This window comes from Vanellus vanellus, assembly GCF_965231255.1.
Source record: "Vanellus vanellus genome assembly, chromosome: 4".
Classification (NCBI taxonomy): domain Eukaryota; kingdom Metazoa; phylum Chordata; class Aves; order Charadriiformes; family Charadriidae; genus Vanellus; species Vanellus vanellus.
In genome coordinates this window covers 20,063,948-20,081,295 of record NC_138909.1, presented here as the reverse complement: position 1 = coordinate 20,081,295, position 17,348 = coordinate 20,063,948, and the positions used below count along the sequence as shown (strand labels likewise).

The 17,348-nt window shown below is 44.0% G+C and overlaps 2 protein-coding genes across 2 annotated transcripts in view; both read left to right on the top strand.

Moving 5' to 3' along the window:
• Window positions 1–17,348, top strand: part of LOC309670951 (kelch-like protein 8) — a gene marked incomplete at its 5' end in the record, with an annotated part of 421,963 nt that overhangs the window by 133,463 nt on the left and 271,152 nt on the right.
• LOC309671217 (AF4/FMR2 family member 1-like) overlaps window positions 1–17,348 on the top strand; it is a gene marked incomplete at its 5' end in the record, with an annotated part of 38,361 nt that overhangs the window by 4,873 nt on the left and 16,140 nt on the right. The window contains 6 exons of the mRNA XM_082482422.1: window positions 2,515–2,542; window positions 2,917–2,968; window positions 8,038–8,092; window positions 8,224–8,261; window positions 9,697–9,859; window positions 16,879–17,169. Coding sequence (XP_082338548.1) covers window positions 2,515–2,542; window positions 2,917–2,968; window positions 8,038–8,092; window positions 8,224–8,261; window positions 9,697–9,859; window positions 16,879–17,169 — 627 coding nt within the window. The remainder of the gene's footprint in view (window positions 1–2,514; window positions 2,543–2,916; window positions 2,969–8,037; window positions 8,093–8,223; window positions 8,262–9,696; window positions 9,860–16,878; window positions 17,170–17,348) is intronic.

The following is a 17,348-nucleotide window of genomic DNA, read 5'->3' as shown; positions in this document are numbered from 1 at the left end:
CAGGCTTCCAGTAGCTGGCTCTGAGTACATGTCACCCATTCACTGTGCAGGGTGTGAAAATGCACTGGGACCTTTAATAAAGGTCTTCAGTAAAAAACACTTTAATAAAGTAAGAAATGGCTGGTCGTTCTGATACTGAGAAGACAGTTCCTTGATGTCAAATGCTGTTCTGAGACACGGGAGTCCTAACAGGTGTTTGGTTTCTGTGATTCGCTTCCCTCACTGTTGCTTCAGGTTGCTTCAGATCCTGATGCCTTTATTGCTCTCGAGAAGCTGTTCTTGAGGCAGTGTTGTAGCTGAAAGGTAGTTGTGCACAGGTGCTCACTAGCTGCTGTGCACTGGTTGGTATTGCAGCACAAGTACTCCTCCTGGAAATACTGCATCATTTTGTGTTTCACAAGACATCCTGTCTTCTTGCCTTGTGTGCAACGCATAACACTATTTTTGTAGCAACCACAGGGAAGCACTGACAAATGCATGAAGAGGTGTAGTGCAGTGTATTGAGGAGTTAATAATCTACGGAAAGATTGGAGAGCTAGTCAGTGAAGCGAGCAATGAGCTGAACAGTGGGAGGGGAGAAAAGAGAAGGCAAGGGTGGTAACAGTGCCATCAAATAGTCACTCAGGTTAGTTGTAGGCTGCTTCCAAGTTTTGCACAGAAACCCCTGCAGATTGCTCTAATCCCTTCTTATAGAGCCAAAGGTAGCAATGTGGTTTCATTCCCTATGTATCTTTGCGTTTCATGTTGTTCCTAATAGATAAGGAAACTAGGGACACTCCTAAACTTTCATATTTGTGCCTTGTTGAAAAAACGGCACTTGTAAATTATGGCACAGTAGACTTTCACGCTTCAGTCTATTTCATGCCAAAAGTACAAAGATGCACTTTGTACCGACACGTTTCTCATAATTTTTATTTTTAAGCCCCTGAGCAAACTGCGTGTGGTGCATGCTCATCATGAGATGTGTTCCGCACGAACATAATTCCTAACTTTCATTCATCTGTTAGTGATGGTGGGTGAGAGTGAGGGCAGGGGAACAGGGCAGGAGAATTCCTGAAGACATAGCACATCGGGCAGTCTCTTTCTTTGGTTTGAAACTACGTCCCAGAGCTCTGCGTCAAAGATGTCTTGGTCGGTCGGAGCAAAAGCCAATAGTCCAGGCAGAATAGCGTGGGGAACGGCTGGCAGTCAGCACTCTCTGGCTGACGTCCTCACATTATGTGAAAAGCCTTTTGGAGTGTTGTTGCTGTAAGGGGTTATAAGAACTTCTGTGAACAGGAAAGTCCTGTGCTTTGAGGAACCCCAGAACTACTCATACAGGTTTTATTTACTTTTCCCTTTATTAACTGTGATAGCTGTAAGACTGAGGCCTAATCCTGCAAATACAATATGTACTTAACTCTCTACGAGCTTCACTAAGATTGCTATTACTTGGGCAATGGGAGTATGCTTGCAGAAGAGGAGCAAGTCCTCTCCATGGTCTGGCTGCTGTGATCAAAGGAGGGTTTCTTGCTGTGGTACCAGCTCAGCTTTACAATCGGGTCAATAAGGACTTTATGGGAAGATCTGTATGAACCTCTTAAGCTTAAAACCTCACCTGTGTGTATCAGCGAAAAATACTGTAAGCCGCTTCTCTCAATCTCTTTCCAGGAAATGACCCACTCATGGCCACCTCCCCTGACAGCTATTCATACGCCTAGTACAGCAGAGCCTTCCAAATTTCCATTCCCAACAAAGGTAAAACACCCTCTTTTTGCCAGGGTTTTTGATAAATTAGAGGAACTCTTTCCGGCTCTTGCATGTGTTTTCATCTGATTTTGTCCCTCTTTCATAGATAAAGGCTGTTAGGAGATATTATCTTTAGAAGTCAGACAAATTAAAGCACAATGGATCTTGAGTTGTATAACAGCTGCTTGCAATGTATCATTTTACTGAGAATTAGATCAGATTGTGCTTCTGAGTAATTGGTTTTGAGTGGGCTATATGGTAGTGTAACTGTCTTTCCTCTTTTTTATTTTTTTAAGCAAGATTTGTATTTTTAGAGTTGAAAGACGTTTGAGCCAGAGGGGGATGAATGAATTAATATTTCAATGACTTACACATTTGTTACAATTGTGGGCTTGAAATGTGACTGCTTTTCCGAAACATTTTAAGCATCTCATCTCTGTTGCCGCATAAAAACCATTTCATCTTTATTGCCAACAAAAATACTTGCTGACTGTGTTAAACAGAAGTGTTTGGCAGCTCTTATAATTTTTTTTTTAATATTTCTTCAAAAATGCACATACCACTGATGTGCTAGGAACCCATTTTTGGTGGCAGTAGCACGTATCACTTCTCTGTCCATCTTAAGCTATGTCAGGCCAGCTTAGACTATTGGACACTTCAAAGTCATACTTTGACAAGTTAGTCAAAGTATTTATTACAGTACGTAACCAATATGCTGCTATTAAGAGAGAGCTGATTTATTTTATTCTTAATTTGCACTTTGTCCTTTCTTTCTAAGAATCACAGCATGTTGGATCTGTAGCACAGAATCAGAGTAAGTAGAAATCCAAAGAAAACGCACTTAATGTGTGTATTGACAGATAGTTGTGTGTTGTGTGCTATACGTTGAAGTGAACATCAAATGTTTACATTGATTAAGGAATTTAATTCAACGTTGAACAGTGATGAATTTAGAAAATGCTTAAGAAATTGCATACACTCATTACCTAGAAACTAAGACAGCAGTTCAACAGAGAGCAAGCAGTATTTCGTTAGGAAACCCTGTTTGGAGTGATGAATAATCTTAATGGCAAACAATTGCATTCTGGAAGAAGGTGACTTTCTAATCTGATGCTCAGAGACCATAGGTTAAAATACCTACTTTAGTGTGAGGCAAATAAAACCAACTGATTCATTTTTGATTTACAGAACAGTATGAAGCACCTTCAGAAACGTTGCCTATTTCTCAGCCGAGAACATCGTAAGTAACCAGACTCAGTTCCCATCTCTACTGTGCAGTTATTTAAATGACCCTGGAATGAATTACAGTTTGGCTTACTTGATGATTCTGAAGATTAAGGCTTTACCAGTCTGATTTTTCTCAGAAAATTTCAATGCAGGGAATTTTCACCAACAGAAACATTACTGTTTCATTATTATAATGACTGTGTTAAAAACAAAACAAAGCTGAAGAAAAGAAACCCAACCATTAATGTACCTGATTTAAGGTTTTTTTCTCTTTTAATATTATTTAATATTATGTAGCTGTGGCTACATAATATCTTGTCACACTTAGTGCTATTCAAACTACTAATAATTTATTAAACTGACATAAACGATAAGGGATACAAAATGAATCTGATCTGTTCTGCATATAATTTTGAAGCTTGTGGGGGCTCGTAAAGCTACAGCTACCAAAGCTCTGAAAACTAGGGGTGAAATTTTAAAGCAATCGTATGATAGAACTTTCTGCAATTGTGCAAGGAAAAGTTTTCTAAAAAGTGTTGTCTTAATTCTGTTTTCATTTTTAAAAGCAAACAAACAGGCAAAAACTTAAATGTTGACTTTCTAAAAACCTCTATTTATATTCTAAGAATGTTAGCCTGTTGCAAAGTGGGGTGAAGATGAAGTTTCTAGAGCTTTTTTAAATAGTATTTATATATTTCTACTTTTCTTTGTCTAGTTATTCTTTTTCCTATCATGTTACGTTTTCTTTCAGAAGAAAGCTTCTTAGAATTTGAGTCTCAGTGTAAGATGTTTATGCGTAATCACTGCAAAAGTTTTACAAGGCTAGGAAGGAGTGCCAACTAACAAATGAATCGGTCCAATAGAAAATTTTAAGTTGGTGGATAAAATAACTTGGTACTGTCCTTGTAGGTTAATAATTAATTAGGTTAATAATTATCTATTAATTAGGTTAATTGCAGAAATTGCTTGAAGGTAGTTTTGTGTGGGCTGACATTAGTCTTTCAGGATTAACCTGGCCAAATTGGCAGCATTGATAGCCCTGAGTAACAAATAGAAATCTTTCCATGTCTGGAAAGCTAAGGCGTCCCTGGGCAAGGCAATTGCTGAACCATTAAATGCTTATCAGTCCATGTGATATATAAAGATCTCATGTTCCATGGAAGGCTGCAAACTACAGACCACAAAGCTTACTCCATGTGTTTTCCTTTTCCTTATCGTGAACAATTTAATTAAAAAACCCCCAAACTGGGCTAGTCACAACTAAGAGGAAGAGCATCTCTCCATCTTGTTTGAGATTGTAGAATTTTGCATTCAATCTCTGTAAGATCTGTAAAACAACCCTTTTTATACTGTTCCAGCATCATGCAGAGGAGCCCGCCCTCACTGGGAGCAATCAGCTACTCCCTTAATCCATTCTTTATTTTACTCCTCCTTCTTCCACCCCAGCTTGCTCCTCCTGAACAATTTCTGGCAATTTTCACTGCAGTATTAAAAATACTAGTTTCAACTGCAGCAGGCTCTGCCTTCCTCCTCAGCTACCCTACAACCATCATCTTTATTTCAACTGTTCTCAGCTGCTTGTAAAAATCCCCCTAGAACTGTAGTCAGTTTTCCAGGTGGCAGAGAGAGAAGAGGCTTTCACTGTAAACAAGAATCTGAAAATACTCCTTTCTTAGCCCAAAGGTCCAGAATTGTAAATATGGCATGGTACATAGCTCTGTCCTTAGCCAACATCCCCTCTCTGCTCGGCGTCCTTCTGGGTACTTCAGAGCCAGCACTCATCTGCCCAGGGACATGCATACCCACAATCGACGACGGCAGTTGAAGCAGGAGGAACAGGGTGGTTTAGGTTTACGTCCCAAATGGAATTAAGCAAGATTTGCCCAAGAACTTCCTCTACATCTTTCCCTCGAACTCATGCGTCCCTTCTTTTTTGTTTTGTTTTTGGTTTCATTTGCACAACAGGGCTTGTTTTCTTTGCTGTTTAACGCACACGTGACTGTCTGAAAATTCAGCTGCCTAGAGTAGCTTGCATTACAAAGTGTAGCTGGCTGAAAACAAACAGCGTTTGTGCTGGTTAATTAGAAGTTGAAATCCCAGTGCCTCTGTGTGCCCAAATTAAGCATTCAGCTTTACAGAGCATGCAAGGGTTTCCCAGATGGCTTTCATTCTTGAACAGAGCCCCGAAGTTAGCACCTGGCTACACTGGAATGGAAGCAGCCCTTCTTTTAAAAGGGGAGATGCCAAGCTCATTCTTGGTGATGCATCTTTAACCTGGCTGGCAGAGAGGGACCAGCCTGTGCTTTCAGTGGGGTTGTTTGGCAAGTGATGTTAATTTTAGTGCTGCTTCTCGCTAAAAGAGCTCTTTTTAAATAGCTTTACAGGGAGATTGATGGTGTGTATATAAGCTGCAAATGAACAGGTCCTGCGAATGAAAACTCGGCATCTATTAACTCCTGAGCTAATTAAAGCATTAAAATTATTAAAGCAGATTTATTTTCTTTAACTAGGCTATTTAACAATTTGTTGAAACCTTGTTTTGGGGAAACTGGTTTTGTCTATCCTTGTAGAAGTATGACTCATTTAAAGTTTTAGTGTTCTTCCTTCCTTGATCCTAAATTGAACTTAAGTAGTTGCAATGTTCTTTTATGCTGATTTGTTTTATTTACCAGCAGCTCAGGTGAAAAAGGTGATCCTTTTTATTACAAACAGTTAAATCAGATTTAAAAGATCTAGATAGAGTTTCCTTGCATTATTCTCTTAACCTCTAAAAGAAATGCATCTGTAGTCCACAATTCTTAAGGCAAAAGAAAAAATGAAAACATTTTCAGAACTTTTTAGCATCCCTGGAAGTTTGTTCATTATCACCTTTGAAGGATTACTTTCTCTAATGGATTGGGGGAAAAAAAAAAAAGAATTCATTGAGATGCCAACAGACATTTGCCAAACTGCCCAGAAGTGTGGAGAGTGGCTGTATTATTGCTACCCTTCCTTTTTTCCTACTTATGCCTCAGTGGACTAGCGGTGAGCTTCAGCTCTAGCCCACGTGCAAAGTTGGCACAGGCAGGATTGCTGCAGACTGCATGCCATTTGCCTTCTGTAGGAAATTCGGGGGCCTCATTTTCCAAGGTGGTGTCTCATAGTGATTCCTGTCAGTGTTTACTCTAAAGAAGAGGGAAGAGGTGACTTCCACTGAGAAGGTGTGTGAGGAACTGAGGCAGTGGAGGCTGGGAGATGGAGGAGGATAGTCACAGGGGAATGGCAAAGGCAAAATGCCTGAACAAAGAAAGCGCGTAGGTCATCATGAGTGTAATCAGACAGCGCCTTTGTGGCACTGAGAGCCTCTTCTGCATCAGAGAGAGGTACTTGGGGACTGTGGGGTCAGTACCTTTGCAGGAGGTGTCACCTATGCAGGAGGGGTTGGCTCCGTACTGGTAGACAAGGAGACCTTTGGGGTTTCTTCATGCTGTCCTGCTCCATGGGCAAGAGTAGATTCGTCCCTTCTGGTTTGTGGAATTATTTGTTTTGAGATCGTGCCAGCTTCAACCGTAAACACGGTCCTATTCCAATGAAAGTATCTCCATGCATGTCAACTGCTTTGGTATGAGTGTAAAAGAATTTATCTAGGTAGTGGGGACAGTACTTAAATAAGGGAATCACTTTTTTATTCAAAGTTTTTACTCCTCTTTTGTCATGGAATCATAAAAGCAAACTGCTCAGGGTCATTAGAGGTGACCCACAGGGCCATAAATCTTTTTCGCTTTGTTCATAATTTGAAATGAAGGCTTAAAAGAGTGTGAAGGTTTCTGTAGTTTTCCTTCTCCTAACAAGCACCAGGAACACTCTCTCCCCACTTTTCCAAGGTGATGTGGTTCGCTGGGGATCTTTCATATTTGTTTTCATGCTATAAAATGTGTTGTCATGAAGGGTTGGAGGCTTATTTTTCTTATTTCTCACAGAGAGCCCTTAGATTGAAATGAGGCTGAAATAAACAGAGTTTTGACCTGATTGATTAGAACCCCTGTCTCGGTTCCTAAGCGTTTTATCCAGTTTTTGGACACTTGTGTAACTCTCTGGGTTGAGGAGTCAGTCTCCAGCTAGTTTCAAGATTTGAACCACCGTACACTTGAATAACAAGAGTTTTGCCCGTCTGCTTTCCAACTCCTTTTGGGGGTGCCTGCATGATTGCCAAAGTGGGGGATAACAGTTTGGGAGAACTTTGGGTCCCTCCCCACAAATCCTTCCCTTCCAGCCTTTTAAGGACCTCGGTAATGCATTGAAATTGCAAGCAGTAGTTAGCACCTGCATGTAGAGGACTACATTAGGCTTTTTGGAAACATTTGCGGGCAGCCTGCTCTCTACTCTAGCAATAGTAAAAAAGAGTTTGTGCCTCCCAACTTGTAAACCACTTTGAGTATCTGAACTGCTCAATGTTATGGTTACTGCTGAGATGTGCACAAGTGTGAAGTTCATTGTGTAGAGAAGAAATAGGAGAAAGGCTTGACCTTGGCATTTACTTATGTATGTGCGATAGGAAACTTCAGCAGCAAAAAGAGAACTCCTGTGACAGAAGAAATATTCACAGGCCCTCAGAGTGTGAACACGCACAGTTTCTGGTGCAAAGACGATGCTTTCTGCCCCTTGGGGAGCCAGTGGAGGCTAATAGCGTGCTAATTTCTTGCTATACAAGGAGCAGATAGATTTCTTCCACGCCACCTTGCGGTCTTAGTGCCTAGGTAACTTTTCTTCGCTGTGTTAGTGTGCTAGGTAACCATTGTTGAGGAGCACTGCCCTCGTAGAACTTTGTCTCAGTTGCCTGTAGATGGCAGCCGATGACACTGACCTCCAATTGCGCAGCTCCTGAGATCGACTGGAAAGCACAGTAAAACGTTGAGGTTGTGTGTTGTCGTTTTATCATTCATTCGGGTAGTGAGAGGGTTTAGCAGATTGAGCATGCCAAATGTTCAAAAAGGATGTGGGAGGTTGGTTTGTTTTGGCAAGTGCAAACCAAGTCTTTTTCAGTGTCTGCTGCTTGAAAATGTGTCTGCCTTGGCTGATATTTATCTTCTGGTTGTCTTTCAGAATGCTCCAGGACGACCTGCAGCTCAGTGATAGTGAAGAGAGTGGTGACGACCAAGTCAGTTTTAGATGTTTTATACACTAGGCACACAGACATCCCTTTAAATCACCACAACTTGTTGCGTTGCTCCGAGTTCCTTACGCTAACCTTTCCTCCCCCTCTCCTCTTTGTTTTTGTGAACAAAACAGGTTGTTGAAAAGCCACCTTCTTCACTTGCTCCTCCAAGGTACAGGTTTGTTCCCAAACTACTAGCTAGACCAAATAAGGAGGAAAAACAAAACTACTTTTTGTATATGGGGTAGATAGGTAAGGGTTCCTGGTTTCTCTTGTAGACACAGGCTTTTGTTTCTAGCTGCCTGAAGCTGCTTTTGAAAATTGGCTTGTGGGGGGTTTTACAGAAAGCTCCAATTGGAACTGAGTAATCCAGTCATGCTGGATTTTGCCTGTGAACCGTAATTTTATTTCCCCAGCTGTTCTCTTTTTTTTCTCCTCTTCCCGTCCACCACTGTGTATGTAGATCACGCTGGAGCTAATGGGATTTTCAGTTGTAGTAGTGATGGATGTGAATCCAGTTTTAGTTTGGAAGGAGGCCCAAAACAGCCAAGTGAGTGAAGAACAGGAAACGGTTAAGTAGACTCATTGAGGCTGTTTCAGCTCCCTGATAAGGCAGCTGATTGTAAGCAGCTCCTGCCATGTATTGTTAGTCAGAAGCAATATTCAAGGTAGACTCAACAGCCACATGCCAGCATTAGAGGAAGAAAGGTGGAGAAGCCCAGAATTTTTCCTACAGGAGAGCACTGACAGACATTTTTGGCTTGATATCTGTATTCTTCAAGCACAGGGTAATGGTCGACAAAGTCAGACATGCAGAAGGGCATGCCGATTCTTGGCATGATTTCTGCGTCTCTGCAAGCTCTTGAAATAGAGTCTTCTCTTGAGATCAGTCTGGATCAGCAAGGAGCTTGCCTCCAAGTAATACAAACGTGTTGATGCTGATATGGGAAACAGTTTTCAAAGTAAAAAAAATAAAAAAAAAAACCAACATTTTGATTTTGTAAGCCCATTTCAAAGCAAAAAGAAGCTGTGCATCAAAGTCGTGGCTCTCCCTCACTTCTATTCATTCCCATTGTCAGTGCTGGAGGAAAACACTTTTGAGTAGGGGAGGGTGTTGAAAAAAAGCCGCTGCTTGACATGGCTGTTAACGAAACAGTTACAGCACCTTGACCAAGTAACACAGATGAAGTGAAAAGGTGAAGGGGAGAATACAAAAAAGAGAAACCATCCTGGAATGTGTGTTTCCATCTTGTTAGCCTTTATTGGAAGTTTTTCTTTTGAGGGTTGGGGCTTTCAGAAAAGCACTTGTCAGTTTCAGTTGTTTTTTAAACTTTGGTTGGCTAAATGCTGCTTCATAGTGTAGCAGTGATGTCCTGCTTATGTATTTGTCTGACTGGGTTGGAGTTGAAGGTTTTATTATTTCCAGAGGTTTTTTATTCCGGTGCTTTATCTTTTGGGTATGGCAATGTATTCCTTTGGCCTTCTCCCATCTCCGCTCACTGCCAAAACATGGGGTTTCAGTTTTACTTTTGAATCTTGCCGTGTCAATATAATAAGTAACCTTCGCCCATGCTGCTTTCTAATGTTATCTCATGGTGGTCTAGCAGTGCCCTACAGTCCCAGCCCAAGAGTGTGGCATCAGCACATTCCAGCAGCTCGGAGTCAGGGAGCACCAGTGACTCAGACAGCTCTTCAGACTCGGAGACCACCTCAGAGAGCACCTCCAGTGACAGTGAAGCAAACGACCCTGCGAGAGCGTCAGCGCCTGAGGTGAATATTAAAATAAAATGTAGAGGCTGCTTAATACAGCCTCTTGCTTCAGACTCTCTGCTGCCTGAATGCAGTCAGGACAGGAGACCTGAAATAACGTCATCATTCATGTGTCCCCTTGACATCTTTGCTTCATCATCAGACTTTTTTGCCCTTTGCTTCCCTTCTAGAGTTTGTCAATTAAATAATCCTTAGTAACAGCATAATTAGACTTTTACGTGCCTAACCTTGAAGTGTTCCCCCTTCTACTTTGGCATCGTTGTCTAGCACTCCTGGAGGAATTAGTGTCATCGCTGGGGAGACACAAGTAAGGCACAGATGAGAAGCACGGCTTGTCTGGGATGTTTGGGGTGCACCTCTGCCCATGCAGGTTTTCTGAGTGCTGAGGCTATGGGCTGGTTGAGGGTGAGACCAATTTCCTGATATGTGAAGAAGAGCCTTTCTTTTGCCTTAGAAGCACACGAAAGGGAGAATTTTATGTGCAGAAAACAAGTTTTGAGAAGGCATAGCTTTTCTTCTCATATCTAATACACTTCACCTTCCAGCAGTTCAGTTACGGAGTTTGCCTTCTGCAATGCGGTTGTCTTTGGAAGGAAACAGATATTATACTTCTACTCTTTTACCCAATCCTGCCTGCTTTGTTTTGAAAATACTGGATTGCAAGATCCTTCTCGCTCTAGTGAAATCCTAGCTATTTGCCATTGACCATCTTATCCTTTTTTATTCAGCAAACTGTTCATCCATGGTGCTCAAGGAGCAAATTATTGCACATGGCCCATTTGTTTATAGTCAGTTCTTCACATGCAAAAGCACAGACTTTAAGACCTATAGGCAATAGTTCCTCCTTTCTTTTTTTTTTTTTTTTGAAGTCTCTTACTATTCTTTGTGTTTGGAAAACCTAAGGAAAGCCCGTATGATGGTGTAGATCACAAACAAGGTAACCAATGGTAGAAGGTGCTAGAAAAGCATCAGAGTATGCCACTGTCTGATAGCTACCTACATTATGAACTGAAGTTTGCTAAGTATTTTGGCCACGTTTTTATAGTGTTTAAATAAAAATAAATGCTCTTTGGTGGCTAATGAGTTAAAATTCTAACGAAAACAAAGCTGATTTGTGTTGTCTGAAAACTATAATGGAATTTGTGGTTTAATTTTTCTTACAACCCCAAGGTAAAACCAAACTGGTTTTTAAACCAGGTTTCTAGATTGACTCTCTGAAACACAGTTGAAGACATGTTTTGTTTATCCACATGTTCTACAGTGAGTTGAGTCTGGATAGAGAAGAAAATTGTGGTAGAAGGGATTCATTAGTCTTGGAAAACCTTTCAGGCTTTCTCTTTTTGGGGAAGAGTTGTGGGACTTCTGAGAAGGGAGAGTTGTGACTGGGGAGAATCGGTAAGGGCAGGAGTGTAACTGTGCCATGATGGTGCCCAAATAATGAGCTACACATTTAAGTGATGCTGACCCATACGTGGTGTTTTCAGAACAGGCCCCAGAGAATAATGCTCCTGCTTTGCAGTTTCTGTTGTCTTTTTTTAGGGTTAGTTGGGTTTGCTTTTCATAGAATCATAGAATGGCTTAGGTTGGAAGGGACCTTGAAGATCATCTAGTTCCAATCCACCTGCCATAGGCAGGGACACCTCCCACTAGACCAGGTTGCTCAAAGCCCCATCCACCCTGGCCTTGAACACCTCCAGGGATGCAGCTTCCACGACTTATCTGGGCAACCTGTTCCAGTGCCTTCCACCCTCAAAGTGAAAACTTTATTCCTAATATCTAATCTAAATCTAACTTCTTCCAGTTTAAAGCCATTCCCCTTCATCCTATCGCTACATGCCCTCCTAAAAAGTTCCTCCCCGTCTTTCTTGTAGGCCCCCTTTAGATACTGAAAGGCTGCTATAAGGTCTCCCCAGAGCTTTCTTTTCTCCAGGCTGAACAACCTCACCTCTCTCAGCCTGTCTTCATAGGAGAGGTGCTCCAGCCCTCTGATCATCTCTCTGCTCTTTTTCTCGTAATTTGTCAGACTACTGTTAGGTTAAGCAGGGCTTGTAGCGACCACATTACGTTATCTGACCGTGTGTCCTGGTTTGAGATAGAACAAAACTAATGTTCCTTTTCAATAATTTTCCTTTTCAGTTTAGTCTGGTCTAACTGAATGCACTCTCTGAAATTAATGGTATGTTTTTCAGACAGTGTCTGCTTCTGGCAATCAAAAAGTCTGATGCTTATAGTTAGTACCAAGGAATAGTATGCCGAGAGGCTTTTGCTTATACTTATCTCTGTATCAACCAGGGTTAGCTAACTTTGTTATGTACCGAGTTGGAAGCAGAAGAGCGGGCAGGAGCGGACAGGACAGATGACCCAAAACTGACCAGCGGGGTATTCCATCCCATCTGCCTCATGCTCATTATAAAGCTGAGGGAGCAAGGGCTCAAGTTCCCTTTTCTTCAGTGGCTGGAGTCGGAGGAGGACTCTGTCTGTTCTGCCTTTGATCCTGATCTGTGTGTTCCTGCACCCAGTTCCTGTCTGCTGCTGAGTCCAGTCTGGGATTTCCCCAGTGCTGGCTGGTGACGTGATTGTCATCCTGGGAGCTCGATATTGGGTTTATATATATTTGTATATATTTCATTATTTTCTTATTAATATTATTATATTTTCTTTTTATTGTTAATATTTCATTAAAGCTGGTTTAGGGTTTTTTTTCAAGCCGTAAGTCTTTCTCCCTTATCCTCTCTCCTTTCTCTCTTCTGGGAAGGGAGAGGGGTTAATAGAAAACATCTGTCATTCATTTAGTGGCCAGCCCAGCCCTAAACTGTGACTCCAGAGGCCTTCAGACCTTGGTCATTGCTCATGCCTTGCTTGACCCAGAGGGAAGCAAGTGTTAAGTTGTGTAGGCAGAGGACTCAGAAGAGGCTGGACTTGATGCGGTAGCCATACAATTTCTTATGGTAAATGGTTTTCTTTTGGTTAAACCACAGGAGCCTGACAGCCTACCTGTCAAACTTCAATGAGATGTGATAGCTGGCACAGCCCCTTGTCCGTTTTGCTGTGTGCAAATAACTTTCCAAAAGCATTGTGAGGACAGCACCTAAACCGTTTTTACAATTGCTGCTTTTTTTAGACGTTCACAGTATCACAGTATGCTAGGGATTGGAAGGGACCTCAAAAGATCATCTAGTCCAATCCCCCTGTCGGAGCAGGAACACCTAGATGAGGTTGCACAGGAAGGCGTCCAGGCGAGTTTTGAATGTCTCCAGAGAAGGAGACTCCACAACCTCCCTGGGCAGCCTGTTCCAGTGCTCTGTCACCCTCACTGAGAAGAAGTTTCTTCTCAAATTTAAGTGGAACCTCTTGTGTTCCAGCTTGAATCCATTACCCCTTTTCCTATCACTGGTCGCTACTGAGAAGAGCCTGGCTCCATCCTCATGACATTCCCCCTTTATATATTTATAAACACTAATAAGATCACCCCTCAGTCTCCTCTTCTCCAAACTAAAGAGACCCAGCTCCCTCAGTCTTTCCTCATAAGGGAGATGCTCCACTCCCTTAATCATCTTAGTTGCCCTACGCTGGACTCTCTCCAGCAGCTCTCTGTCTTTCTTGAACTGAGGGGCCCAGAACTGGACACAATATTCCAGATGCGGTCTCACCAGGGCAGAGTAGAGGGGAAGGAGGACCTCTCTCGGTCTGCTAACCACCCCCCTTCTAATACAGCCCAGGATGCCATTGGCCTTCTTGGCCACAAGGGCACAGTGCTGGCTCATGGTCATCCTGCTGTCCACCAGGACCCCCAGGTCCCTTTCCTCTACACTGCTCTCTAACAGGTAGCTCCCCATCCTATACTGGAACCTGGGGTTGTTTCTGCCCAGATGTAGGACCCTACACTTTCCCTTGTTGTATTTCATGAAGTTATTCCCTGCCCAAATCTCCAGCCTGTCCAAGTCTCTCTGGATGGCAGCACAGCCCTCTGGCGTGTCAGCCACTCCTCCTAGCTTAGTGTCATCAGCAAACTTGCTGATAGTACACTCAATTCCCTCATCTAAATCATTAATGAATATATTGAATAATATGGGCCCCAGTACCGACCCTTGAGGCACTCCGCTGGTTACCGGCCTCCAACTGGACTCTGCCCCATTGACTACGACTCTCTGGCTTCTCTCCTTCAGCCAGTTCGCAGTCCACCTAATTATCCGGTCATCCAGTCCACACTTCCTCAGTTTAGCCATGAGGATGCTGTGGGAGACCGTGTCAAATGCTTTACTGAAGTCAAGGTAGACCACATCTACCGCTCTGCCATCATCCATCCATCTCGTTATTTCCTCATAAAAGGCTATGAGGTTGGTCAAGCATGACTTCCCCTTGGAAAAGCCATGCTGACTGCCCCTAATAACCCTCTTATCCTTGATATGCCTTGAGAGGGCACCAAGGATAAGCTGCTCCATCAGTTTCCCAGGGATGGAGGTGAGGCTGACCGGTCTATAGTTACCCGGGTCCTCCTTCTTGCCCTTTTTGAAGACTGGAGTGACATTTGCTTTCCTCCAGTCCTCAGGCACCTCGCCCCTTTCCCAAGACTTGGTAAAGATGGTGGAGAGTGGTCCAGCAATGACTTCAGACAGCTCCTTCAGCACCCGCGGGTGCATCCCATCTGGACCCATTGATTTATGGATGTCCAGGTTGCTTAACTGGTCTCTGACCCAGTCCTCATCAACTAAGGCAAACCCATCCATTGACCTGACTTCATCTTCATCTGGGGTCTCAGCAGAACAGGACTCCTCAGGACAGCCCCCGACAGAGTAGACAGAGACAAAGAAGGCATTCAATAGTTGTGCCTTCTCTGTATCTTCTGTCACCAGGGCACCCACCCCATTCAGTAGTGGGCCTACATTGCCTCTGGTGTTAGTTTTATCTGCCATGTATTTGAAAAAGCTCTTCCTGTTGTCCTTGACCCCTCTTGCCAGGTTTAACTCTAAGGAGGCCTTAGCTTTCCTAGTTGCCTCTCTACATCCCCTGACAGCAGCCCTGTACTCCTCCCAAGCGGTCAGCCCCTCCTTCCATGATCTATAAACTCTCTTCTTCCACTTGAGCTTGCCAAGCAGTTCCCTGTTTAGCCACACAGGTCTCCTGGCTCCCTTCCTTGACTTCCTACGTGTCGGGATGCTCTGATCTTGAGCTTGGTAGAAGCAGTCCCTGAATGCTGACCAGCTATCCTGGGCATCTTTACCTTCAAACAGCTTTGTCCACGGGATTTCCCCTAGTAATTGTTTGAAAAGGCCAAAGTTTGCCCTGCTGAAGTCCAGGGTTGCAATTCTGCTTGCTATTCTGCTTCCACCAGCCGAGATCATGAACTCCACCATCTCATGGTCGCTGCAGCCAAGGCAGCCTTCAACCTTTACTCCTTGCACCAGACCCTCCTTGTTAGTGAGGACAAGATCCAGCAGTGCACCTCTCCTAGTCGGCTCCTCCACCATTTGCATCAGAAAGTTGTCATCAATGCATTGGAGGAACCTCCTAGACTGAGGCTGGCTGGCTGTGTAGTCCTTCCAGCAAACACCCGGAAAGTTAAAATCCCCCACGACAACCAGGGCCTGTGACTGTGAGGCCACTCTCAGCTGCCCATAGAAGGCCTCATCAACTTCCTCCCCCTGATCTGGTGGCCTGTAATAGACACCCACAACAGTGTCACCCCTGCCAGCCTGTCCCTTAATCCTCACCCACAGACTCTCAACTTGCTCCTCAACTGCACGTGGACAGTCCTTGGTACATTGTAGTTGCTTTCTCACGTAAAGGGCAACTCCACCACCTCGCCTGGCTGGCCTGTCTTTCCTGAAAAGGACATAGCCACCCATGACCACATTCCAGTCATGTGAGCTGTCCCACCATGTCTCTGTAATTGCCACCAGATCATAATCTCCTGACCGAACAAGAGTTTCTAACTCTTCCTGCTTATTCCCCATGCTGCGTGCATTGGTGTACAGGCATTTCAGGGAGCGAGCTGAGCACACCGATTTCACCCTATGGGTGTGGGAGGCCTCCTGGCCTTTATCAATTCTGGAGTGCTGCCCCACCAATGCAAGCTCAGTAACAACCCCACCCCCCTTCGAATCTAGTTTAAAGCCCTCCAAATGAGCCCTGCTAGCTCCTGCCCCAGCATCCTTTTGCCCCTGTGAGATAAACCTTTCCCACGTGTCACTGTCCAGACCGGTGTCTTATAAAACCAGCTGTTATCAAAGAAACCAAAGCCCTGCCTGTAGCACCAATCCTGAAGCCAATCATTTATTGACTTAATTTTTCCATTCCATCCCACATCATCACGTGAAGATGGAAGGAGAGAAGAGAAAATAACTTGGGCCCCAGAGTCCTTCACCATCCACCCCAAGGCCTTGAAATCTTGCTTCATTCCCCTCAGGCTGCGGGATGCAGCTTCCTGCCCATCCATCTGGAATACCAGCAGTGGATAGTAGTCTGTCGGGTGCACCAGGGTGGGAAGTACCCTGGTGATGTCCCTGATCCGGGCTCCGGGTAGACTACACACTTCCCTGTGGTGAGGGTCAGCTCTGCATATCGGGCCCTCTGTCCCTCTTAGAAGGGAATTGCCTACTACAATTACCCTTCGTTCTTTTTTGTCAGAGGCAGTCTTGAGGCGTGGAGTCAAGCGCCTCTTCCTATATGACCTTGCAGGTGGGGCTTGATTGTCTGATTGTGCAACAATGTTGGTTAGTGGCAAACCAAGATGAAGCTTTCATGTAGACTACTCTCTTACTGGATGACAGGTAGGGCTAGCAGAGAACCAGGAGTGCTGTGCAACATATTTGATCCTGTGCAAAAACGAGGTCTGTGTTCCTGAAGTAAGTGTTCATGTGCACATACTAGAGCATCCTCACTGTCTCACGGTCTTTCACTTTCACGCCTTTTTTAACAATAAGGAGGAAATTTTACTGGGTTCTGATAAGCAGTGCTAGGATGGAAATAGCCCATAAAGGCATCAGTGTTGCATCCTTCTTTTCTCTTTTTGTCTGCAGCCTGACCCACCAACTTCTAATAAGTGGCAGCTCAACAACTGGCTGACCAAGGTGAACCCACCAGCAGTGCCAACCAAAAGTCTCAGCGAAATCGCCCATGGGGATGGATGTGAGGAGGGCCAGGAGCAGGGCGATGGCATCAGCAGCAATTCTTCCCACCAGCACGCTGAGCCGAGGGAGCCTCATCACAAAAGCTCCGGCCGAGCAGCCAGGGCTCCTCAGGACACTCATCTTCCGACCAAACACAACTGCCAGAAGTCTCCTGTGCGCACCGAGGAGCCCTCGCTCAGGCAGACTTGTCTTCCTCAAAAGAGGAAGGTGAGGGGTGGAGGGGGAGGTGGGTTTGTACAAGGGCCAAGGTGGTGTTTGAAAAACCCGTGTGGAGAGTTCATTTCTGCTTCATAGGTTGGGAGTGCACCCATTATGCTCCTCCTATAAAGGTGCTATCAAACTTCTAAAGGGAATGCGTA